The sequence below is a fragment of the Dryobates pubescens genome, chromosome 26, assembly GCF_014839835.1.
Source record: "Dryobates pubescens isolate bDryPub1 chromosome 26, bDryPub1.pri, whole genome shotgun sequence".
Taxonomy (NCBI): domain Eukaryota; kingdom Metazoa; phylum Chordata; class Aves; order Piciformes; family Picidae; genus Dryobates; species Dryobates pubescens.
In genome coordinates, this window is record NC_071637.1 from 7,141,107 (window position 1) to 7,166,582 (window position 25,476).

The 25,476-nt window shown below is 46.8% G+C and overlaps 1 protein-coding gene across 1 annotated transcript; it reads left to right on the forward strand.

Annotated features, from left to right (window-relative positions):
* Positions 1 to 1,814: 1,814 nt before the first annotated feature.
* Positions 1,815 to 13,220, forward strand: LOC104302702 (somatomedin-B and thrombospondin type-1 domain-containing protein-like). The gene is made up of 5 exons (XM_054173718.1): positions 1,815 to 2,142; positions 4,890 to 5,084; positions 5,999 to 6,077; positions 7,525 to 7,701; positions 12,300 to 13,220. Exons 1-5 carry the CDS (start codon positions 1,920 to 1,922, stop codon positions 12,415 to 12,417), a joined length of 792 nt encoding a protein of 263 aa, XP_054029693.1. The 5' UTR covers positions 1,815 to 1,919; the 3' UTR covers positions 12,418 to 13,220.
* Positions 13,221 to 25,476: the final 12,256 nt, after the last annotated feature.

Here is a 25,476-nt window from a genome sequence, read left to right on the forward strand (position 1 = left end):
ACCACATTTCCTTCCTGTAAAGCACACTTGCTTGGCTCCAACATTCTTGATAGGACCAACAGTCTCACTTTTAGATTTGGCAATTACCTTTCTTAAAGCCTGTCAAGGAAAAAAAACCACAAACACTAAAAAAACTCCCTTAGGGCTATGTCAAACCAGAACCAGGGAGAACTTCTGCTTTCAGACTGGGAAGGTGAGATAGGCAAAAAAGTTTGCTCCCAAGTACTTTAGGTGGGATGGATTGATGTCTGGACCTAGATCCTAACAGGACAGGGTCAGTCAGAACCGAGGTCTTTATGTGGAGGCATTGCTTTCTTAAGCTAATTTTCTTTCAGTCAGCTGTCTGTGCCTTGAATAATGTGAAGGTATTCTTCCTACATCAAAACTGTTGGCATGGGGACTTGGAGTGCTGGAAACAAGCACCTGGGAAGTGTTCCCTGTTACTGCCCCTCAGTTAATTGTGCAAGAGCCACACAGGCTTCTGGATTGTGTTGGCTAATTGGCTGTGTAATGCAATCTCCTTTTGAATGTCCTTCCTGTTCTAGATCAAGAATGAGACATTCATTGATTAAATGACTTATCTGCAGTCACATAATGAATGACTCATTGGCAGAGGCAGGAATTAGCACAAGGTATCATTAAATTCTTGCTTCCTAGACTCCGTGCCCTCTTATTTCTTCTGCTGTTCTCTCTCCTCTCCTGGCCTTTTTGCCTCTTGCCCACCACAGGATTTGTTACACATGCAATTTCCAAGGTGACAGTATCTGACCACTGCTAAGAAAATGAGACATCTGTCCTTTGCCACAGGCATCTCTTGACATACAAAGAAGCTTAAGTTCCTTTTATTTCTTATCTTTTTGGAGCATTTTATCATGTTATGCCCAAGCTGGTGGAGTGCCAGGTCTCCTCTGCTCCCATGCCTGCAACATTGCACATGATGGAGGTGTCAGCCTGCCTAATACCATTTTCCATTTTTCTGGAAGCATCTTTGCTGCAGCCTCCCTGAGGTGGGAACACTCTGCCCATACCTTGGCTGCAAAGAATCAGTGGGTGGGTTTTACAAATCCCTGTTCAGCACTCAGCAAGGTCTAACATCTGTTGTGATCAATATTTTAGAGCAAGTCTGTTTGATAAAAAGTTACAGTAAAGCCCTTCCTACTGAATAGCTAAATAATTCACAGGAGTGGCTATAATCACTTTAAGCTTCTTGCATTTGACAGCAAGCAGAAACTGCAGAGTGATTCTGTAGAGGCAGTATGGCCAGCTAGATTGTGTCTCTTACAAGCTGCTGTACTGGGAATGAAATGCTTTCAGTTTTTTAATGGCTCCTGAGGTACACTGGAGTCAAATGTGGTTGAAAAAAGGGTCTCTTTTTATGATTTGGTTTTGATGATAAGCTTATGATAATGCTGCCTGTAAGTGCTAGCAGTCAGTGCGGAAATGACACCCTTTAGCATCAAAAGCCTGCAGAAATGGAGCGCACGGGCATCGGGAGCAGCCACGCAAGTTAAGGCAAAGCAGCGTTACGGTGGTGTCGAGAAAACAGAGGCTGATGTCTCTGCACAGAAGAACCGCTGCTGCCAGCCTGCTGCTGGGGCACTGGGTGCCCCTGCCTCACTGCACAGCACCAGCGGGAGTGCCCAGGCCCGCGTCTAGCCGTGAGGTGCGGGCTCTGCCCTGGCAGGAGCTGCCGGTGACCCCGAGCGCTCCCAGCCTAAGCTGCACCCACACCCCCGCCGGCCGGGCTGGCGGCACCGGGGCTCCGCCCGACCCGCCCTGCTGCCGTTCAGCGGCGGGGCCAGGGTGCGGGGGGGAGGCGGCCCGGCTCCTTCCCCCTGAGCCCCGGCTCCCGGCGCCTTTAAGCCGAGAGCCGTGCCGGGCTGGCGGGGAGCGAAGGCGGGTGGCGGCGCCGGGCGGCCATGGCGGGCTGGGCCGCCCTGCTGGCGCTGCTGGCACTGCCCGCCCTGCCCCGCCGCGCCGCCGGCAGCGGCTGTGCCGCCCGCGGGTTGTGCTGCCCGGGCCGCGACCCGGCCTGCCTCAGCACCGGCCGGCGGCCCGACGGAGCCCACGGGCCGTGCTACTGCGATCAGGCGTGCACCCGCACCCTCGACTGCTGCCACGACTACGCCGATGCTTGCCCAGGTGAGTGGCCGGCGGGGCTGCGGCCGCTCCCGGGCACGGCTGTCCGCCACCTGCCCGATACCTGCCCGCCCCGGGCTCTGGCTGCGCTTAAAAGCGCCGCTGGGCTCTGCTTTGCGCTGCGGAAGGCAGGAGCGGACGGGCGGCTGGAGGAGCGGTGCTGCAGACGCAAAGAGGGGGAGACGCAAACTAGATATTAAGGAAGAAATCGTTTAAGCCCAGAGTGGTGAAACACTGGCTCAGGTTGCCCAGAGAGGTGGTAGGTGTCTCATCTCTGGAGACCTTCAAGGACAGATTGGAAGGGTCGCTAGGCAAACTGATTGGGTTGCAGGTATCCTTGCTCACTGCCCGGAGGTTGGTGTACGTGACCTTTAAAGATCCCTTACACCCCTAAAAATTCCATGATTCTATTGATTCAATGATTCTCTGATCTTGTTCCCCACCTGGGTTGCAGCTCTCTGTGGTCTTCTGGAGCAGACAGCTGTCAGGGCACATCAGGAAATTATGTTTGTAAAGGACAGAAATGTGAAATGAGACATTTCCTGACTGACTCAGAATCCCCCAGTCCCTCTCCCTCCTGTGGACCAAATTCTTATGGATGAGATCAGATCTGCTGCTCTTGTTGGTGCTTCCCTGCAAAAGGCATCGAGGCCTGTTGTGTGTGGCTGTAGCCCTATAGTTTGACCTGGCAAGGGACTTGGCCTCTGCCCATGCAGGTGAGTGTGAGGTCCCTGGGCCGTGCTGCTTTCCTGGGAGCCAGTAGCACTCCCTCCATGAGCGTCTGCTGCTAAAGCAGGGGTGTGAATGAAGGAAGCATGTTATTGTGAGTGCTGAGATGCCTTATTCCCTCCCTGCCAACAGTATCCTCAAGGAGCCTTACCTGCTCACATAATGCCTTGGTCTTTAAACCTGCAGAGTTTTGCTCCAGGCAGGTGAGTGTGCATTTCTGTGATTTAATTGCCTCTCCCACCCCCTTTTTATTTCCTTTTTTTCTTTTTCTTCCCCCCCCCCCCCCTTCCTTTTCAAGACAGAGCTGGAAAACGTGTGGAAAATAAGTTAATTCTAAATTGGTTTTAGCAAGCTATGTCTGTGGATGAAGACAGGCTGGCAGGTCTGCAGACCAGAAGCTCCCAAGTGCAACAGAGAGCAGCAAGCATAAAAGTGCTGCCCATTGGCTTGCAGAAATCTGCCTCACCTCACCCTGTGGCAGGGGCACCAGGTCGGCAGTGAGGGTGCAGCTTGGCTGCCCATCTGCTGGGGCTGTCAGGGGAGGGGGTGTGTTGGTGCTGGATGGTCCAGGAGCTCGAGGTCTGATGTGGTTGGGCTATTGGGTTCTCTTCAGTGCTTCTGCACCTGAATCCTGCTGCTCTGAGCAGTTAGCGGGGATAACTGATATAGGATCCTCTGTGTCTATTCTTCATATTATAGAAGAGTAACAAGAATGCGTTTGCAGGCCCTTGTTAGGCATTGTGAGGGGATAGCCGAGGGCACGGTCCCTTTCTGTGCAGGGCACCGTGGCAGCGGTACGACTGTCCCAGCTGCAGCCCTTCTGCCAGCCTGGTGCCATCTTGTGGCTCACTGGAGAATAGCAGCGTTCCGTTGGCGGAGATCAGGCGAGATCTGGGTTTGTGCATTGTTTCTTGTGCTTCGTTCTTGTGCTGGATGAAAGAGACCCAGTTCTACTTTGACTTGTATTGCCTTTGTAGCCTGGCCTTTTTTTCAGTAGTTTTCTTTCTCCCACCACTAAAGAGCTGCCTTATCGAACTGACTTGTAAAGCAAAATATTAAGGACAAGGGTGTTAGTATCTGACACCAAACAAATCTGAAAGAGAGCAGAATACTCTGAATAAGCAGAATACTCTGAATAAATCACAGATGCACAAAAGGATTGTAATGCTGGGCAGCCTACAAGCCAATGCACAGTATTTTTTTTTGAGGTGGATTGCTGCATAAATGAAATGCCTCAGTTGCTCAGGTAATTGATTTGCTTCCCAGTCTTTGAACAGGTTTTAAAAGCTGTTTGTGGTGCCTTTGACAAGGAAGAAAAGCAACAGTGTTTGAAAGATCTTCCTAAAGTTTCTGAAGACAAGGGCAGTTTCAGAAAAGGTTAATGCAGTAATTAGATGTTATCTGTGTCCTGTGGCAGAATAAATTGAAGTACCAAGCTTGAGCTACTCAGGAAGGCTGGCTTTCACAGCTGCATGCAGCAGCATATGTCCCAATGAAATCAGTGGAACTCAGGCTTTTGAATGCCTGTGTAAATTGGGGGGGAAATTTCAACCCACTACTTTATGGTAAGGTGCTGATCATAGTGGATCCAGATGGATTTGGAGCTCATCAGCATCTCTGAATTGAGTGACAGATTAGTAGTGGAGCTGGACTCAGAACTGAGGAATTCCTCATGCCTGAGCATGTTTTTGCCCTTGTCTTGCCTCATGAGTACTGACAAGGACTTTGGTGGAAGGTTGCCTGCAAGTGCAGCCTTTTATTAGCAGATGTAAGGCAGTGTGTGCTGGTCACTGTCATAAGGTGACTGGCCCCACTGAAGGCTAGGCTGGATGGCTGGAGTTTTGGGGCAGGTAAATTCCTGGCAGCACAGCTGTTGAGGACTGCCCAGCACAACTGTGGGGCAGGTGTTAAATAGGGAGGGTTGTACTGAGTTATATTGAAAAGTGTCTTTTGTGGAGAAGTCATGTTACAGGCATCATTTCTGCAACCTCCCATGGCCCCATGTGCTACTCTGCCTCCAGTTGTCCCCTGTGTCGTGTCTCAGTGGAGTGTCTGGAGTGGCTGCGCGGAGCCTTGCAAGACAACGTATCGTGTGCGGAGGAGGCACATCATCCAGGAGCCCAGGAATGGAGGAGAGGCATGCCCTGCTCTGGAGGAGAGGGCTGGCTGCGTGGAGTACTGGACTCAGCAAGGAACAGAGTGCAAACAGTCCATGAGTAAGTCCACTGAGAACGTAAATGTCTAGGTAATGGGTGGAGGGGGAGAATTCTTGTTTGTGTCAGCAGAGCTGATCTGTCTTCACTGTATTTGAAGAGAGTTGTTCACCAGCATGTTTGCTCTGGGCCTGTCATCTGCAGTTGAGAGCTGAGCTCTTCACACAGGGATTAGAGAGACCCTTCCCAGGGCAGTATGCGAAAGTAGTGCTGGCCATTCACTGCAATCTGCTGTGCTTCAGATGTGAAATACTGCAGAAGTGTTGTGGTCTCACTTACACAAGTGCAAATCTCTGGCAGCTTTGATAGACCTGGTAGATTTAGGCCTGTTTAAAAATTCTGTAAGTGGCTGCTGAACAGATTTTATTTATTTATTTATTGTATCATCTGCAAAAAGTCTTGAAGTAGCAATACCCATCAAAGGCAAGATATGACACCTCTGCTCTGGAGCAGAGTGCAGGCAGAGAAGACCTTCAGCTGGAGCCAAAGCCTGAATTCTGTTTGTTCAGATAATTTTTTTCATGATACCTTTACTGATTTTTTTAGAACTGCTTACCACTTTTGCTGGTGGTTTTGGGTCAAAATCTGTCCAGTCTGGATGTTGGGTACAACTGACTTCTTTGAACCTGTTGAGAGTTGGTATTCAGTGAATATTGCCTCCCTCCTCTGTCTTTTGGGTGTACCTTATAAATAGACTCATTCTGCTCAGACAAAAATATGGCAGCAATACAGATTGAATTTTCAGTGAAATGGTTGATGGTCACAGGTAATTGCAAATACAGTTAGAATTGTCTTTGGCTCCTGCTAAAGGTAAAACCATATAGCACTCAAGGCCCATCTTTACTGTTTTGCAGATGTAAACAGCCTTAGTGCAGTATTGCCACTCACAGTGTACTCTTTCTCTTTGATACACACAGTCCCAGCATTAATAACAACAGGAGGGTTTGGAAAAGCGAGGAAAAGAAGAGCTGCAGCTGATGGCAGTGAAAGAGCAGGGTAAGTTGGAAGCTCAGCACAGGGGCTCAGTCATACCCCACCTTCAGTGTGTCTGGTTGCAGTTTTGGGCCCAGCTTTTTCCTAATCAGAATTGGCATTTCCTATCAGCAGGGCAACACTTCACTAGAGCAGGGTGCTGCTCCCCACTCAGGGCCAGCAGTGTCTGCAGTGCATCTGAAGGCTGGGGGTCTGCCTTGATGTAAGGCCAGGACATGACTGAAGTGCAGCTCTTCCTTCTGCCATGAACACAGAAGTGATGGCATCATCCTTCCTAGTCTTCTTTCTCAGTCAGGGTCATCACTAGCAGTGACACAGTGCTGATGGAAAAGGTTATCTTCTACCCTGTAACCACTTGTATGCAGCTTTGTTATTCCCCAGGGGTTCTTACTACACTCCCTGGTGCTTTGCCTGTTTCTTATTGAGACCTGCCATTCCTGTCAACACTCTGGAGTTTCCCAGAGCTGCTCTTGCAGCATGAAGCAGCCAGGCACTTGTTGATTTATTTTCCACATGTTGTTACACATGTAAGTATTTCCACGGTGTGAGAGTGCATCCATCCATCTCATAAGTGTCTGAAGGAAAGGGCATCTGTTCAGCCTCAGCCTGCCTTGGATTCCTCATTAGCTGAGCCTTCTCCCTGTAAACTTCAAAAGTGTGAGCACAGGTCTATTTCATCTGTTCTTTCCCTCAGATAAGACAAGAAAGCAAACTGCTCGCGATCAGAGCGCTATGCGAAGGCGTTTGGAAATCCCCCGGATGACTGCTACAGAACCAGTCTAGACTAGAACCCAACTCTGCTGTGTTTATAGATTGTTGGTGAACTTCCTGGGGTTTTGCCCCCAGACAAGGCCTGGGGGCTTTCCTCTCAGGTTGGGTTAAAATTGGAAGCGCAGAGAAGTCTGAGCTGTGTCAGAAGTGCTGTGTCAGTCTGGTAGCCCTCTTGCTGAGCTACAACAACCCCACTCTGTTTCTTAGGGTGGAGATCTTCACAGGGAAAACCTGTACTGACCAAATCTTAGCTCCTGCTGCAAGTTGCTCTACAAAACCCATTATAAGTAACTGAGAGTAGATGATAAATGTGGTTCAACAAATGGATACCAGACTTAGAATCAGAAGACCTTTCTGTCTGGGTTTTCCTGGCTTTACTCAAATGCTTTAGCAGCCTGTGTCTCTATTTGTAAAAGCAGATACTGGTATTTTTTGGTGTGTCAGTTGAAATCATCAGCCCAGTGGTTTTATTCCTCGTTTAGCCTTCTCAGAAATGCAGGTGCCCCACATGTTCTTTTTCTCAGTGGAGGCTTTTTGGGTGTGGGCTGCTTTATTGTTTGCATTTTTTGTTTTTCTTAATTGGTGATCAGCAGTCACCCACTTCAGTCTGGCTCTTCCAGTCACTTGGAGGGCTCTATTTTGGTTATTGAGCTAACCTCCTGGGTTATTTTGGTTGCAGGTACTGTGTCGAGTTCCAGCTCGTGGCCATCACACAGGGCTGCTTGCAGAGCCGTCACTCATACACTCGCTGGATGCAGTATCTCAGGGAGGGCCATACTGTCTGCGTGGAGTGTCAGCACCCAGCTTTAGACTCCAAAAGCCTGCATTGTCATGGGGATGGCAGTGGAAGCAAAATGTAAGTTTCAGATGTTGTTTTCGTGTTGAAGTTTTCATTCTTCTCCCTTGATCTGCCTCTCCCTGTTTCGTAATGTGCTGCACACAGCTCTCTGGAGCGCTCTGACTATGTTAACTGCTCTTTGTTGCATACCATGAGTTTCTTGCAGAGCTGAAGTGATCTGGTGAAGCTCACATATCAAACCAGTGGCAGAGCCAGGACTGAAGTGTGGGAGTACTTGCACTTAGTCTGCTAAATCTCACTGGTTTTTAAGTGGCACGGTTGGGGAGGTTTTTTTGTTTTAAAGATACCTCAGCCATGCTTCTTAGGTTAACAGTCCTGTCAGATGCCAAATAAAACCAAATCTGTTTCTAATTTTGAAGCACTGAGAATTTTGTTTCTACAAGTGACCCTTTATAAGTATTTCTGGCAAGCGACAGCTGGCGTAGAGACTTGGGGTATGTGCTGGCACCTGAAGTTGGGTGGGGAAGTACTGTTAAATCTTTGTACTTTCAGCATCCTTTCCCTGGAAAGCTGAAGAAGCTTTGGGGTGATTGATGGGGACCACCCAGGTTGTACAAATTGGGTAGACTCCAGCAAAGATGAAGGGAATGGCTTGAAGCTGCAAAATACATCTGTGGCAGAGCCAGCCACAGAGGAGTCCTGGCTCCCAAGCCTTTGCTGTTGTCACTGGAGGCACAGCCTCTGCACTGCTTTTTATCCTGATATTCTTAAACCCATTGTTAGTTTATTAAAGTCATCCTCTGAAGCTGGTTAGCAGCCCTGCCTGAGAAAATCATTGCTCATCAGTGCTGGGCAGGGTTTTTTTAAACTTACATAAATGTTGAAATAAGCACATCTGTTTGAATTAGAAACTCTAAATGAGTGTTGTCAAGCTTCAAGCACACAAAGTATTGCACTACCAATAATGGCCTTTTTAGACAGGTTTTGTTCAGGCTTTTAGTAAGAGAAAGTCATGTTAGAGTCTTTTCCTTCCCTGTCTCAGCTTGTTTTGTACAAAGGTTCCAAGAGCTTTTAGATAGAGAAGAAAAAAATCTTAGCTGGTGTGGCTAGGAGTAGCACTTACCTGCATTAAACATGTAAATGATTATAAAAAGCTTGCACCAATGTTATTTTACTTAAATCCTGGAGCCAGACAGGAACATCAGATTAGGCAAAATACATGCAGGAATTCGTTTCCTCTCTGGGCTGTAAAAAGAGGGGGGCATTTCCATCTGCTGATCTGGTGAGCAGCACTGTATGGAATGGAAGCACAAAGAAAATGGGCCTGTGTCCTTTAGGAATGATGGTTGGGTGTTGGCAGACAGAAGGCTGGAAAGGAGTTGGGATGAAAGGTGACTGGTTCCTTCAAGTCAAAACTCAGCCCATGTCTCAGCAGATGGTTTAAGTCCATCCCAATTGAGAAGAGCCTAAGAAATTGTTCTCAGAGTCTTGCTGGGGGTCTGTAAGATGAGCTGGTGGGTCCATTTCATTATGGGCAGCCTTCAAGAAAGCAAACTTCTGAACTGTGAGCTTTCACCCCTAAGTATCACTGCCTACAATCTCAAGTCTCTTCCAACCTGGTTTATTCTATTCTAAATGAAGTCATACCTGTGGTAGGTATGAGCTATCTGTGCGTGTGCCAACCTGAGATGCTGTCTGTGTTCAATTGTGTTCATTGCCAGGGTAGTAACATAGGCTTGGAGAGCAGGCAGGGCTGGCCTGAGCAGTGGACAAAGTTCCCATCTACAAAAGGCAATGCAGAAGCACTTTAAGCCTCCTTGAACCAGCACTGCTGGGCAGTTGTGTCAGAGAGGAATGCATGACTGACAGGTGGAACATTAATAATGTCTTTGGTCTGCAGCATCCTTATTCTGTGTGTGTGAAGCCTCCCTTACATTTCACATGGATCTTTTAGGTACCTCCTATGTATTCCCTAGATAGGCAACCTCCAGTTAATGCTCTTTATCACTGTTTGACCTTACAGTGGTGGGTCAGGGAGATTGTTGTCCAGGGCTGGGTCAAGTGCAAGTATTTACTATAGGTACTCTTTATATGAACAGAGCTGTCCCCCAGTTTGTTACCAGAAATAATAAACTGCTTTTACCAGGTTGCATGCAGGAAAAAACTGACCTCTGTCATCTCTGAGAAGAAATTGGACTGCTGGTGGGGATAGCCACTCAGTGGGATGAGGGCAGTGTCTGTGAAAAGGCTTTTGCCTTCTGTTAGAGTAAGTGGCCGTACCTGAGCGTGCAGGCTGGCAAGGGAGCAGTGCTCCGAGGGGTTGCATGGTGAGCTCCTTAGGCTGGGCCAAATGTGGAGGGCATAAATTCTGATGCTTGTAAAGGAAGGTGGAAGAAGGTGGGAAAGCAACTGCTGCCCTAAGAAAGAGGATGGTGGGATGCCAAAGCTGGGTGCCAGAGCCTAGGATGCAGCATGTGTTGAGTTTGCCCAGATCTGCTCACGGGGCTCTGGCTCTGCACTCAGCTCACCCTCATTTTGAATTTTTGCTGGTGTAACTGCCAGGAGCTGTGGACAGGCTGTGGTAACCCCAGAGCAGTAGCTCTGCTAGCTGCCCTGTGCCGTGGTGTGCTGGCCCAGGTCTCTGAGGCCACTGGCTGAGGCTGTTTGGGGACACATGCACAGCTGCTGCTGTCCCACCCACGCTGTGCCTGCACTTTGCTTCTCGCTCTGTCAGTTCGGCAGCTTGTGCCAGCGTTTAGTTCCCCGAGATATTGTTCCAAGAGTGACTCTCAGGAAGGAAAACATCTGACAGAGTTTAAAATAAACTCAGCAATGCTGGTATATTTTGATGAGTATTTCCTAATTATCTTCTTGTGTCTAAGTGGAGTCTGGCTTATAAATGCTTCAAGTTAGAGAGAAATGCTTGTTATCTGTGCCTTCCACCTGTCTCCCACTCTACAGAAGATGCTAGTTCATTTTAACCCCTGTTTATGCAAGCTCAGAAGGTAACCCAAAGCCCTTGATACATGGCCAGATCTTTGGCCATCAGGTAAGGATAGCTAGGATAATCTAGCTTGCATTGTTTTCTTTCCTGTAGAAGGTTATGAGATAAACAAGCCAGAGCATTGAGCCAGGAAATTGATCTGTTAATTTTGGGTTGTCTTCTGGAAGATCTACAAATAAAGCACAGACTTGACATCTGTGAAATTGCTACTCAGCCTGTGTCTAGAAGGATCAGCTGCTCTTCATCATCTGGAGCAAAATGTGGTGGTTTTAACACATGAAACGTCCAGACTGCAGCAGTTTGTGCCCCTGCTCTTGGGGTGTGTGGGGAGAGAGGATAGATGGGCTTGATTTATGTCGAAGTCAGTATTTGCTTTCCCCACCAGCAAGATGAGAACAAGCAAGTTTAGCTTATGTGTTTAAGGGGTTAAGCCTTTTAAAGGTAAACCTGCAGCCCAGAGTTCTGAAGGATATGGGACTGCTCTGTGTGCAGCCTGCTTTATCTGGGATCTTAATCCTCCCTGTGCAGATTCTGGTATTTTGAAATGACCCCAAGCCAAAAGAAAAACAGTGAGCCTTTTCCAACCATGTGTGATGCATAAAACCACACTCTGGAGCATGACATCTCATTAGACCAAAAGCAGGGTTATCTTTGTGGAGCTAGAGCAATGATTCCAGGCTGCACAGAACTGTAAAAGAAGCAGAAACTCAGGGTCTCTTTGGCTGCTTTGTGGGCAGCTCTCTGCAGAGGGCAAGAATTGATCCAATTGTGGTATTTGTGCTTCCCCAGAGGTCAGGGCTGGGACACATTGATGGGAAGAATTCTCTTAAGCCACTAAATGCTAAAATCTGGGAAGGGGCTATGGCCAAGTACCAGTTTCTATGGCCATTGAGGCAGCACTGCCTCTGCAGCCACTGATTGTGAAAAGTGGCCTCTGAACCTGCTTGGTTGGTCAATGTAATGACTGGGAGAAAAGGTTGATTGGTTGTTTTCTTGTCCTCTGCTTAAGTGGACTGTGAGTAACCTTGCTCCAACACATGTGGGCCTGGTACCTCCAGCCAGCTGCCATCCAGGCAAGTGTTCTACCAATGTGGTTATCCAGAGATGCTCGTGTCCCTGACCTGCTCTCACAAACACCTGCTGTGAATTGTGTGCTGGGTACTTACTCAGCATCTCGGTGTCTGTGGGTGGCAATAGAGCTCTGCCTGCTGAGAGGGAGCATGGTGTTACAAAGGAGAGGGGAGAAAATGAGGCTTTCCCCACTTTGCAACCTCTCAGGTGTTTCAGTCCAGGAGTTATGGGAATGTTGGTGTGCTTTTTGAGTTGTCACATGCCCTGCTGCCCACCTTGAGGGAATGTTTCTGTGAATCCTTTTGGACTTAACTTCTATAGTGTGTGCTGCTCTATGTTCTTCTAGTCCAGTGTTCCTGACTGTGGCTCTGCTTCACGCAAGATTACAGTCCTGTGGGGGTCACTGTGGTTGCTGCTTCTTTACAGCAGTAGAAAGGCAGAATTGGGTCCATGGAGTGAAAATCTACATTAGCAAACTAAATGGGATTTGTGGGTGATTTAAGACATCATTGTACAAGTGACTGCTCTTGCAGTGGAGGTGCAGCACATTAACTCTCTCCCTCTTATGACTGTCTTTCAGGAATCAGCTGCTGCAGTGGCAGGCAGTAGGGAACCCTCGATGCAAGGGAACCTGGAAAAGAATTCGCCAGCTGGACACTTGCTCCTGTCCTTCTGTTCACAGCTTCTTGTTCATCTAACTCCTCCTGACAGTCCCAGCGAGCAAGTGCTGTGATGGCTTGTCTGGCACCAGCCTGTGGCAGCAGTAGGAAGCACAACCAAAACGATGACTTCTTTATGACAGAGGCTGTGTCACTCTCCACGAGGTTGCTGTCTGTACTGGGGCGTCCTGAATCCTCTCTGTGCGTGTGTGCTCCTTGATTCCCAAAGAAATCAGGCTGGCTGCGAAATGCTCTTTTTGTGCACTCATTACTGAGAGGGGCCTGTCAGACCTCCATGACTTCTTGCAGCTTCTCCCTTTCCTAAGCAAACTGGACCAAAAAGGCCACACAAACCCAAGTTTAATAATTATCCTTCTAAAGTCCCAGTGAAGAATCAACAATGTAGAACAGATGAACTCAAGTGCCTTTATTTCATGGCAGTGACACTTTTGTGGGTGCTTCCTGTTTGTGCCTATGTATCTTTTCCTTTTGTTTTCAACCTCCCTGGTCTCATCATTTCACATTGATCTTCAGCCTTACAAAGGGTTGCTCTTGTGCTGCTGAGATGCTGGCAAAGCATAGAAACAAATCTGTGAAAATAGGAGGTACCAAGGATAAGTTGTGCCTTGAAGTCAGGCTTCAAGGAGCATCTCTAAGTTGCCCCAAAATGCTGTGCAGTCCTGGGGCTCTAAACAGGAAGTCATCCCAGCTGTGCCAGGAGGGGTAGCTATAGCCTTATATTTTTGGCTGTAAAATATTTGAAATATTTTCTTGATAGTCTGGTGATTTATAGTCATACTTCTCTATAAATGAAAATAAAGGAGACTGGAGTATCTATTTGAGTGATCTGTGTAGTCGTATCTCTTTAGTGCCTGAACTTGCCTGATTTGTTCCAGCCAGTCTTGCTGCTGATTCCTCTGCTCCATCAGGTAAGAGTGGATGAAAAGTTGCTGCTGTTCATTTCCAGACCTACTCAGGATATAGAGGTGGACACCCAGGACCATGACCTACCTCTGTGCAGAAGTGTCTGTGATAATTCTGTTAGCATTCACACACTTTCGAGTTTGCTTAAACAGAACTGCAGAAGGGACTGACACTTTGTGGCAGGGTGCTGCTGAGGTGAGCATTCAGGTAGTTTAATCTGTCCAAAACAGGATGAGTGGCTGGGGGTGGCTCCAGAGGTGACTTTTAATGCTCAAGTCCAACTCCAGTCTAGATTTGGATCATGAAACCCATCTAGTGCCCATGTTGAGGGTTTTTCATGAGAACATGAAAGGGCCCTGCAGATCCATGCGTGAGATGCTTAGAGGTGTGTGTTGTGTGCTGATGAGAGCTCTGAGAGTGCCTGGTGCCTCCTGGCTAGTACAGTAGGGATTTGAGAGCAGGGTTCTGCTTTTCATTGTATGTTACAAGCTGTCTCTGTGGATTAATGAGTCATGGTGGGGTGATGTCATCCCAGAGTAGCAAGATTAAACAAAAAATAAAAAAGGCTTGTGCTTCACTGACATAATCCATAACTTGTGGCCTGCTCAGGGGTATGTGCTGCTTTGTGAGCAGAGGGATGCAATCCTCTGAGAGAGGGCTTGGGGATAAAACTGCAAAAGATACCATTTTGGTTTTATGCAGTGAGGAATTTCTACCTAGCTGGAATCTAGTTTCATTTTCTTCATGGAGAGACGTAATCATAGTAGCATTTAGTCACTGGGAGGTTTTCTTGGTCCTGCAGAAGTCCCACACTACACCATGGAACCATAAAGAGATGGCCAGTCATTTCAGGAGCAGAATGGAGCTAGCTCTTTCTACCCAAACTTTTGATAACCCCTGCTTTTGTCAGATACTTTCTGAACTGAGTATGGAAGCTATGAAAGATTCAAGTTTTGCTTAATAATGCTTGAAAAACTTAGTCTTTCACAAGTTACATTCACCCCAGTGCCTCTCTCCTACAACATCAGAGTCAGTCAGGTAAGAAAAGATTGTGTTCTGCAAGGTGGTAAGTGATAGTGTCAGGTGGTAAAAGCCTTTACTGTCATCAATAACATGGTGTGGCACATTAAAGTACCTTAATTGTGATCCTTTTAGTTTGCTGAGTACTTACTTCAGTGTTAGCTGTACTATATTTTTATTAAATTGTCATAGTACTTGCTGTCAGATACTTAGTCCTGACATTAATCCATTTGGTCGTGAACCTTTCAGATTAGATGACCATTCTCCTGCTTCAGTGTGTTGAGAATAAATATAAAGAGAGGTTCTTTTCATAGTGCTTTGTCCTTTTCTAGCAAAACCAGTAGGAAACTCTGGCTGGTTTCAATAGAAATTTGATGTGTAGGAAGTTCTCAGAATCAGTCTCTTAGGTGAGTGAAGGTAGCTGTGGAGAGTTGAGATGTTTGAGAATAGGCTGCTCAGAAATAGTATTCTGGGACAGATCACTACAGAATCTGGGCTTGGTTATTGAAGACTCACAGTAAGTTTGCTACAATCCTTTTTAGGTTAACTGAAACTGAATTCATGCCATATACGATGAGCAGTCCTCAGAAGAAGAGAGAGAGAGGGGGATTTAGAAGTTGTGAAATGTTTTCATATCTTCTAAGTGAAGTGTTTTGATTCTTGATTTTGGAATTGTATTTCAGGCTCGAAACAATCTGAGTCAAACAATATTTCATTCAGCCCCCTCATTGTTTTCAAGTTTCTGTTTCAAAGAAAATATTGGAGCAAACCCCCCCTAACTTTGAAGCTACCAAAAGGATTTATTTATCAGTAGTGTTCCTGTTTGGGTCCTGTTTGTGAGACTGCAATACTAAATTGGTAAGCACGAAAGAGTCTGTTCCTGTGGCCAGAGTCTTGTTGGTCAGGGTTTTCTTTGCAGCAGTCTCATCCCTGAGAGCTGGTAGCGTGAGCTCCTAACAAAGAGCTGCTGGTGCTGGCGTGGTAGAGCTTCCAGGCTTTTGCTTCTGTCGCCATAGCTTCAGGATGCAGGAATATGAAGGAATGTCCCCCTGAGGGACCCTTCTAGCAGCTGTATTCCTGCACAGTCTGTCACTTGATGAAGCAAGACATCGGAAATGTCTCAGTGCATCAGCACATCCTAAAAAGCCTGGCTTCACCTCCACACCTTGGGTGACTGTACAAAGAAATCCTGCTTGTAAATTCCTGGGGGAAGGAGGGGGAGATGCAAGTGTGTGTGTAAGAGAGAGCAAGATGAGCCTTTTAGGTAGAAGAAGGTAATGAAAGTGCCAGATCACTTTCCCTGAAAATGCAGATTATCTCATGGTGTAGACAGATTCCAGATCTTCCCTGTTTCCTCCAAGGGGTTTTATCCCCATCTATCATCATCATCTCCATGATTTCTACTGCCTGAGTTTTGGGAAAGGTAAGACTGTTGGATATCCAAGGCAAAATTCTCCTGAAAAAGGGCTTTGTATAGTTAACAAGCAAGGCAGCCTCACATTGAGGAGAGGCTGTTCACCGAAGCTGTTCCCATGACAACACTAAAAGCCTTTCACCATTGGGTATCCACAGGAGGACATCTCCCACGGCAAGTACATGAAGCCAGGAGCTTAGTCCTCATCTTCCATAAGTCATCCTGTTGGGCACTGATAATGAGGAGCTGCCAGTTGTGCACATGCAGCCCCACCTTCTAGGCACCAGCCTGGCTCCAGATGAAAGGAAGAGCAAATAAAGCCAAAGCACCAGTGAGCTGGATTTATGTAAAAGGAAAATTAAGCTCGACTGATGTTCTTATACTTCCCTCTGCTCTCCAGCTGAGGATCTCAATTTTTAATGATGAAAAGCCAAGCAAAAAGTCCTAGCCATTTGATAAACTGCTGAAGAAGCCATGTAATTTTCTCTGTTGTAATCCTTCATCGTCATGGGATGGAGAGAGAGGGAGGACCTAGGAAAATCCTGCTTTTCTTCACTCTAACCCTGTAGTGTCCACCTGGGATTCAACAGTTTGCTTCTCCATTTGCAACAGAAGGTGATAAAAGACCATCTTTTACTTTTGGATCTTCATTAGGCCCAGCAGCTCCTTGAGTGGCGTGACATGTGAAATGCAGTCACACGAATGTATGAGGATCTGCTTCCTTTCTCAAGGAGAAAGCCCTTGTGCATTTGAAAACAAGAGATAAATATATGCCCAGAAATATCAGGAGCCAAAGATAAAGAAAAAGAGCAAAAAAGAAACTGAAGAAGAACCAAACCAAAAGTTTTCTTGAATAGCCTTGTTGCTCTGAGGACAAACCATCTTTTTCTTTTGCTCAGTGGCCAGAGGAGCTGAGCACATTCTGCTTGAATGAGAGGAGTTAGCAATACTCCATAAATGAAACTATTCTGTTATCTTTAGCTTGTCAAACCTAATTTCCTTTTTCTTCTTCTTTTTTCCCCCCTTCTTCCTTTTTCTTCTTCTCTTTTTCCCCCCTCCTTCCTTTTTCTTCTTCTTTTATTTCCCCCCTCCTTCCTTTTTCTTCTTCTTTTATTTCCCCCCCTCCTTCATTTTTCTTCTTCTTTTTTTTCCCCCCCTCCTTCCTTTTTCTTCCTTTTTTTTTTTCCTCTCCTTCCTCACCAGAAAAGAAAAAAAATAACAAGGAACATTGATGCTTTTTAAGTCCTTTCCAGTTATAACATTAGTTGCTTGGTGATAGTCATGATACTGCAAGTGGAGGAGTAGAGGTGAGAAAGGAGAGGAGAGTCTGAAGCAACGGAGATTATTCTGTTCTGTAAATGTGTCTTCTGCAGAATGAAACTACAAACCCAAATATTAGATAGATGCTGCTTCTTTTTATTATTCTTCCTTAAGCACTGGCTCTCCTATTCCCATGCTGGGTGAAATAACCTTTACTTTAAAAGACTGTTCTGCAGATCACCACCCTTTTTTTTTCATCCACAGGAGTAAGCAGGGTTTCCAGTTGCTCTTGTCCCATCATACACACACACAGCTCGCTGTGATACTAGTGGGACCTAGACTTGTGTTCAGCACAAGATGTGCTTGGCTGCATCTTGTAAACATCTTAAATAGATACTGGAAGTGGAGGAAGGTGGACTCATGGTGCTGTTTGTCCATGTCTGCAGATAAATATCACAATATTATCCTGGGTCTTTTTTGTGAGTTCAGGCACAGTGTGTCACCCCATGCTCACCCAGGAATTCCACACCCTGGTCCATGCTGGAAGGAAGGTGCAAGGTTTCTTTTTGTCATCATTCCCTAGTCCTCAGGGACAAAGAGCTGATCCTGTGCTGAGAGATGTGTGGAGGTCAACATGGCTCAGCTTCTGTTGCTGCTGCTTGCTGTGCTCAGGGCTGATTTTATTGAACTCTGTTGTGCCCTTTCCATACTGCTCATTGTGTGCTTTTGAATTAGTGGAAGGGTGGTGCAGGGCAATGCCAGCATCTATGGGCTTTCATCTTCCTCCACATTCATAACTGTCCTCAAACCAACTAACCAGTTCTTGATGCATTCCTGCACCCTGTTTCAGCTGCTAACAGGTGGAACAAAAGCTGTCTGACAAAGGGGAGTTGCTCAGCTCAGTGGTGACAGCTAGTGTTGCTCTGCCTTGCCTAATCCTGTGCCTTTCTGTTTATCCACAAGCTAAGGCTGATCTGTGAGCACTCGGAGCTCCTGTCTGAATGCACAAAGTGCAGTTGGACATCTTCCCCCTCCCAGTGAGAGTGTACAGAGAGTCTATGGTGGGTTTCCTGAAGCAGCACCCATGACCCAATTCAGCATCCTCACTGCTGGGACAAATGGTGGAATTTAGGAGAGTACCTTGAGGAAAAGAGTTGTTGATTGTATTAGAAGGACACTAGTTGGAGAAATGAAGTTTGTCCTATGTGACAAAAGGATGCTGCAGTTTCCTCTCTCTGCTTTAACTCTGTTTAGCAGCTGGGTCCAATATTGAAGCAGATATCCGAAATGCTTTAACAAGAAGAGTGGCTTCAGGATGGATTTTAGTTTAAGGGGATAATTGAGTGAGCAGTTTCACAAACAATACTTAGGCACAGTGGGAGATATCTCACCCACCTCTCCCCTCAGTAACCTGCTGGGGGCATTGACTGCATCCTTTGGGCACAGCAGCCTCCAACACGGACGGGAAGAGCAGATCACATGTAGTTATGAAATCCCACAGCTTGTGTTCTGCCTGGCTTTCCCCCTCCTCAGTGTGCCTGTTTAGGGTGAATCCTGACAGGTACATGGGTTCATGTGCTGAGCTGCTCTGCAAGCTGCACTCTCAATGTTGATGTCATGTGCCCAGTTTAGGAACAAAGTGGTAAGTCATTCCTCTTTCTGCAGCAGGGAAAAAGCTTAAATACTTCCAAGAAAAGCACCACTGTTATGCTGGTGAGGCTGGGAAAGCTTAGCTGCAGCCCATTCTGAGGACTGACAGCCAAACCCAAAAGACATAAGCACTCAAGCCCCTGGAGCACAGCCACCACCCAGGGCAGCACACTGCTGTGTGAGGCAGATGGACTCAGTGCAGGGCTGCCTCTTGGTGCCTCCAAATGGGGAAGCAGCTAGCTGTGTTGTGTGAGAGGGAGAGCACTCTGGCTGTGAGGGGAATATCAGGGCTTTATGCAAGAGTAGATTCCCCTAAAAACAAAATTATCATCATATGAGAGGATGCCAAAATGAGCTGCAGTCTTCTCTGCACAAAATGACCCTTTATAGCCATAAGCCTGCTGCCAGTATGTGTCTATGAAATATTAACACTTCTGTTGTAAGACACAGTCTTTTCCTCTTGTTGTCTTCATAGCTGCCTGGCTGCTGAGAGAAACTGGCCCTATGCCCTGACAGGGGCAGGGTGTTATTGACAGGCCAGATAAAACCTCCCTGGCAAGCTACCACCCCATGAGATGTGGTTGAGAAGAAAAAGGCAGGGAAAAAAAGGAAAGTAATGGAAAAGAATCTGCAAAATTTCAGCCTTCTGCCACAGAAGAGTGGAGTGCAACCTGCAGGACCTGGTGAGCATAAACATCTCAGCTTCCCAAAACTGTTCAAGATTTTGCCATCAAACAGCAAAGATCAGAAGAGAGGAGTATGTGTGATAGCCCAGGCAGCCTCAGCAGTTCCCCTGCCTATGTCACTGCATCTGCTTTCCCCACTGATGCTGCTCCCTTACATGAGCATTTCCTTTGAAAATATGGTAACCTTTAAAGATCATATGGTTCCCCTCTCTGCCCCCAGACAAGGGCACCTTCCACTAGACCAGGCTGCTCAAAGCCCCATCCAACCAGGCCTTCCAGGGATGAGACACAAGTCTTGAATAAGTGGACTCTATTTGCCAGGCTACTTCAAAATTTATATTACTCCTAATGGATGAAGTAGTGGCTAGAATGTGCTGTGTGCTTCTCACATGTATAGAGCAGCTGGCCTGAAAGTCAGTAGTGAACTCAGCAGAAGGAGGATCCAGCAGGTAAACCAAGCTGTTTGAGATGCTGACTGTGGGGGAGCAAAGGCTGTATATGAGCCTGGGCAGCAGGCTGGTGGCTCAGGGCATCTCCTGGGTCTGTCCCTGCCTGGCTCTGCAGTTGCGTTTGCATCTCTTGTGGCTCCTGTGACAGTACCAGCAGTTCATGAACAGCTGTGCTTTTGGTTTAATGTGGACAGGCTTTTCCTTCAAATGCAAGTGATCCCTAGGGTTGACACTGCTCGTTGTGAATGATGGCCCTGCCTGTGTGAAATCATGAACACCTAACCACCTAGCACAGGCTCAGCGCAGGACACAGGTGGAGCTGTCTCCAGCATAGCAGCTGTGTGGCTTAATGTCTGTGTCAAAATACAGCCAGACTGATGGCAGATGGGAGTGTTGGGTTTGAGAATTCAATCAGCTCCATTAAGAAATATTTATTATTTTGGTTTTGAACATTTAGAATTGCAGTACTAATGGTGCTTAACTGAGGTTTCCTGGAGATGAAGATAACAATTAAAAAACCAAAGTGCAATGGGAATGATGTGACTGTGGGTGTCACAGAGAGAGATAAGTGTGTACCATAGCTGGAATCAGTAATAGGTGTCACTAATAAAGACATAGGAGCTGTTTGAAAGACACAGATGTGTGGTGCTAAGGGACATGGGTTAGCAGCAGATTTAGTAGTTAGAATGTGCTGCCCAGGGTGGTGGTGGAGTCCCCGTCCCTGGAGGTGTTCAGGAGGGGACTGGATGTGGCACTTGGTGCCATGGTCTAGTAGGCATGAGGTCTTGGGTGACAGGTTGGACTTGCTGATCTTTTAGGTCTTTTCCAACCTTATTGATTCTATGATTCTATAATGGTTGGACTCGGTGATCTCAAAGGTCTTTTCCAATCAAAACAGTTCTGTGATTCTGAGGTTCTGTGTCAGGGTGCATTCAGCTGCCCTGACTGGGAGTTTAAGGAAAGCAGTGCCACTGCAGTGTGCATCCTCGAAGGAGAAGTGAGCACTTCTGATGGCCTGGTATCTGGGATAACCTGAAATCATAAGTACATTGAAGGATTCCTCACTACACAAGTATCCTATGAGCCATGAGCTTCACTGAGCAGCAGTGAGTCATAAGTAGTCATAGGCATAAACTCGTTCAGTAAGTCATAAGTGTCAACGGGAGTGATGGGCAGTGTGCTCTGCCTGCTGGGTGGAGAGGAGGAAGGTGCCTGGCTGGAACAGGCAATCAGGGATGGACAGGAGCAGGAAGAGGAACCCTCTGCTAATAGGTAGCAGGAGAAGTGTTCTGTAATGTTATATAACTCCAAATGCGCTTCTGCCTGGCATTTCCAGCACCCAGAAATGGCTTTCACTGAAATGGTTGCTGCATTTACATATTGAGAATGGTTTATTAAACAGCTGTAATTGTACAAATGCAATGGCAATATGTTTGCTTTATGATAGAACATTTCAGTAAAAATGGCTTAATGACTGTACTGAAGTCATTTATTGGGAAATGGGGAAGCCATGCAATTAAGCAAATGCATTTTCCAGGACTATGAGCATCCTGGTTTTTATACATCCTGTATGGCTGCAATGGATTATTCAGTCCTGTGTGCTATTGGGAAGGAGTGGGTAAACGCAGCATAAGTACAAAGTTTCCCTCATGGCCATGCAAAAGCAGTTTTTAGTCTCTTTGGTCTGGAAAGCAACCTCACTTTCATGGAAGAGTGCGTGGCAGGCTGACATGGCTTTCAAACCAGACAAATCCTTTAAATCCCCTCCAGAAATGCACAGCCTTGGGCTAAACTGAAAGAGTGCATGTGCAGAAGTCCCTCCTTTGTCTGTCTCTAGGGCTGTTTTCTCACTTGCTGTGTGCAGGGCTTGATTATAAAGCCTACCACTTCAGTGTGTTTGGGATCTCAGAGAGGAGCTTGAGATGATTGGGAGAACTGGCCTTTTACTTGACACTGGGAGAAACAAATCTTATGTGAAATCAGTGAGACAAGCAGATGTTCAAACTCCTTATTAGTTGCAGGGGTTTCTAGAGTGGGGTAGGATTTCTTCTTTAATAGTCTATGTGACAGGGTGGACTTGATGATATTTGAGGTCTGTTACAACCTTATTGATTCTATAGAATAGAATAGAATAAACCAGGTTGGAAGAGACCTTCAAGATCATCACATCCAACACCATCTAATCAACTAAACCATGCAACCAAGCACCCCATCAAGTGTCCTCCTAAACACCTCCAATGACAGCGACTCCACCACCTCTATGTTCTACTTTATGTTCCCATCTTACACCAAACTGCCATTACCAGAAGAACCTTGGTTGCTTAGACCAGAGGCTTTGCACAAGGTGGAGTGGGAGTGGATTTTCCCAAGGCTCTAAGGCAGGTGAAGTAAAGCTGAATATTTGACTGCAGTTGACATGATCTGAGAAGCCAAAATTGGGCAGGCAGGAGTCTAATGCAAGCCAGTGGTATCCAAGGGGGCCACAGAAGGCTACCCTGTGGTGTCAGTAGGGTCCACCCTGGCCTCACGAGAGGTCTGGAAGGGTATAAAATGGTCAGACCCACAAAAGGCTTGGGGTGCCTAGGATAAGAGCGAAAGGTTTTTGTCAGCATGGCTCCATCACCTATTGATCAAAGAGGGGTCAGGGATGATTTAAGACCCAAAACTACCATCACACCTGCTTGCTCTCAGACCTCTGTAATGGAGCACCAACAGAGGAAAACCACACCCAGCTCTCAAATCAGCTCATGTTGCTTCTCCTCTTTGACCTCTGGCATAGAGGGGGAGATGGTAGAGCTTAATAAGGAAATTCATTTTACCCAAGATCCTGGGCCTGCAGATAGCTGCCTTGTAATTGACCATGTTAATTTGTGGGCCTCTTTTGCTCCCTTTTTTTTAATCTTTGCATCTATTAATTATTGCAGAACAGTTCTCTCTGATAACTCCCAGGCAGTTTGTGCTGCTGTTCTGAAATTATAAAATGATATAGTTGGCAGAATGGGTACAGACATGTACAGTTAATTGGCTTTTTGCAGAAGGAAATTACATAGCATAATAATATGCCCAGGGTGCCATGGGAAGCGCAATTTCTTATTGCTTTAGTAAATAGGATTGGGAGAATATGAGCTCTGGATTATAAATAGCCTTGGAAGTTATCCCAAAGTTGCAGAGGGTTTCAAACCCCTGTCACTGAGCCCTGGCATCACAAACTCACTGCTGGGAGGACCCCTGTTGTTTTACCCCCCCAGCTCCCTTCATTTAGGGGATGAATAGAATAGAATAGAATAGAATAGAATAGAATAGAATAGAATAGACCAGGTTGGAAGAGACCTTCAAGATCATCATGTCCAACCCATCATCCAACACCATCTAATCAACTAAACCATGCAACCAAGCACCCTATCAAGTCTCCTCCTAAACACCTCCAATGATGGTGACTCCACCACCTCCCCAGGCAGCCCATTCCAATGGCCAATCACTCTCTCTGTGTAGAACTTCTTCATAACCTCCAGCCTAAACCTCCCCTGGCACAGCTTGAGACTGTGTCCTCTTGTTCTGGTGCTGCTTGCCTGGGAGAAGAGACCAACCTTTGCCTGTCTACAACCTCCCTTCAGGTAGGTGTAGAGAGCAACAAGGTCTCCCCTGAGCCTCCTCTTCTCCAGGCTAAGCAACCCCAGCTCCCTCAGCCTCTCTTCATAGGGCTTCTGCTCCAAACCCCTCACCAACTTTGTTTCCCTTCTTTGGACACCTTCCAGCAAGTCAACATCCTTCCTAAATGAGGGGCCCAGAACTGGACACAGGACTCAAGGTGTGGCCTAACCAGTGCAGCATACAGGGGGAGAATGACCTCCCTGCTCCTGCTGGCCACACTGTTCCTGATGCAGACCAGGATGCCATTGGCTCTCTTGGCTGCCTGGGCACACTGCAGGCTCATGTTCAGCCTACCATCGACCAGTACCCCCAGGTTCCTCTCTGCCTGGCCGCTCTCCAGCCACTCTGACCCCAGATTGAGCTTTAGAGTCGCAGGGTTGCTGATGTGGTTGGGTGCTCTCTGCCTGAGGTTGCAGGAATTGTGCAAGCATAAAACAAGTGATGGGTCATGGTGGCTAATGAGGAGTGAGCTGTTAGAGCCCAGAGCTTTGCTGGGGGAAAGGAAGCACTTTGATTTCTCTTATTTCTCAGGGGTTTTTTTTGAGAGAGAGAGAAGTCATTGAGGAAGTTTTTATAATTGAGAAATGTTTGTGAGAGTGAATGTTTTTTATTTCCTGCTAAATGCAAGGTTCCAAACCAAGTCTTTGTCTCCCCCCCAGCCTAAATGTGCAGTCATCACAGTATCACCAAGGTTGGAAGAGACCTCAAAGTCATGGGTCAGCTTGAGAAGTGTTACAGAAACTGCGTAGCCTTGGCATCTGTGAGAGCTTGCTTAAATAAAAGGAAAACAGCTTGAAGGAAATGTGAAGGATAAATGGAGATTGAAAATTTATTTCTAGTAAGAAGCCATCTCTTTGGAAAAGAATAACTCTGCCCCAGCAAAGCCTGAGTAGCAAATCTTGGCTAAGCAAATCTTGCTACCTGCTGCCTTAGTTGGAAATGTCGGTAATTTGATATTGGCCTCAGCGCTTCGATGTCTAAAAGTGCTGCCAGCTGCAGCACAGCAGAGAGACCTGGACCCTGATTCCTGGGTCACCTGCTGGCCTTCTGCACACCCCTGAAGCCACAGCTTTTCTCTGTTTCATCTTCTCAGCCGCCAAAGGCAGGCTGTAAACCTGCACACTTTTGTAAAGGGCTCCAAGTCTCTTAGAAAGATCCTCTGGATGCAAGCGGCGTGCTCATTTCTTCTGCCTGTCTGTACAGTGTGCCCCCTCCTCCAGCCCTCTCACCTAGTCTCATTAAAACTCTGGGTTTATGAGTTTGGTGATTTTTTTTGGTTTTGCTGCTACTACTGCTGGTTTTCTGCATCACCACTCGTTCTCATAATTAAGGTGACAGCTCTTGAACTAGGATGTCAAAACAGCATGGTTGAGACAGAAAAGTACTGGGAAGATCATCTTTCATCAGACAACAGTGATTCATGTTTAGCTGGGTAGAATGGTAAGTCTAGAACTAGCTGGCTCACAGTGAGGTTTCCCCAAGGACAGGGTGCTGTTAAGAGGTTTGCACAACTGTCTGAGCCCCCCACTTGGGGCTTTTGAGGGAAACCATTTAATATGGAGCTTCTGTCATCATGTCAGAGCTGTAGCTGGGGAGCTCGGAGCCTTAGCTAATCTTTTCAGACTTGTTTTCTAGAAGCTGTACCAAAGAACCAAACCAAACAAAGCCCCTTCCCCCACCCCAGCAACTAAACCAAACTCCAAACAAACACACCAAAACCCCCAAAGAAACAAAAACCACAAATAAAAATCAAACCAAAAGGTGTCCCCCCAAAAAACTCAAACCAAACCAAAGAACTAAAGAAAGACATGAAAAAGAAATGTAAGGGAGGTGATTTTGGTTGGATAATCAGTTGAGCCCTTCAGCTCAATTCAATGTTTCCAGGAGTCTCTTAAGTCTCTTGGCATCACAAAGCCAGGTATGCTGATCCCAAGGGTACCTCAGTAGAGAAACCCCAAGTGCAGGTAATGACTGCAGGTGCATGAACTGTGCTTCTCCCCTGTGGTGTGCAGGGCAAGAAGGTACCAAGGGCAGAGTGCCATGG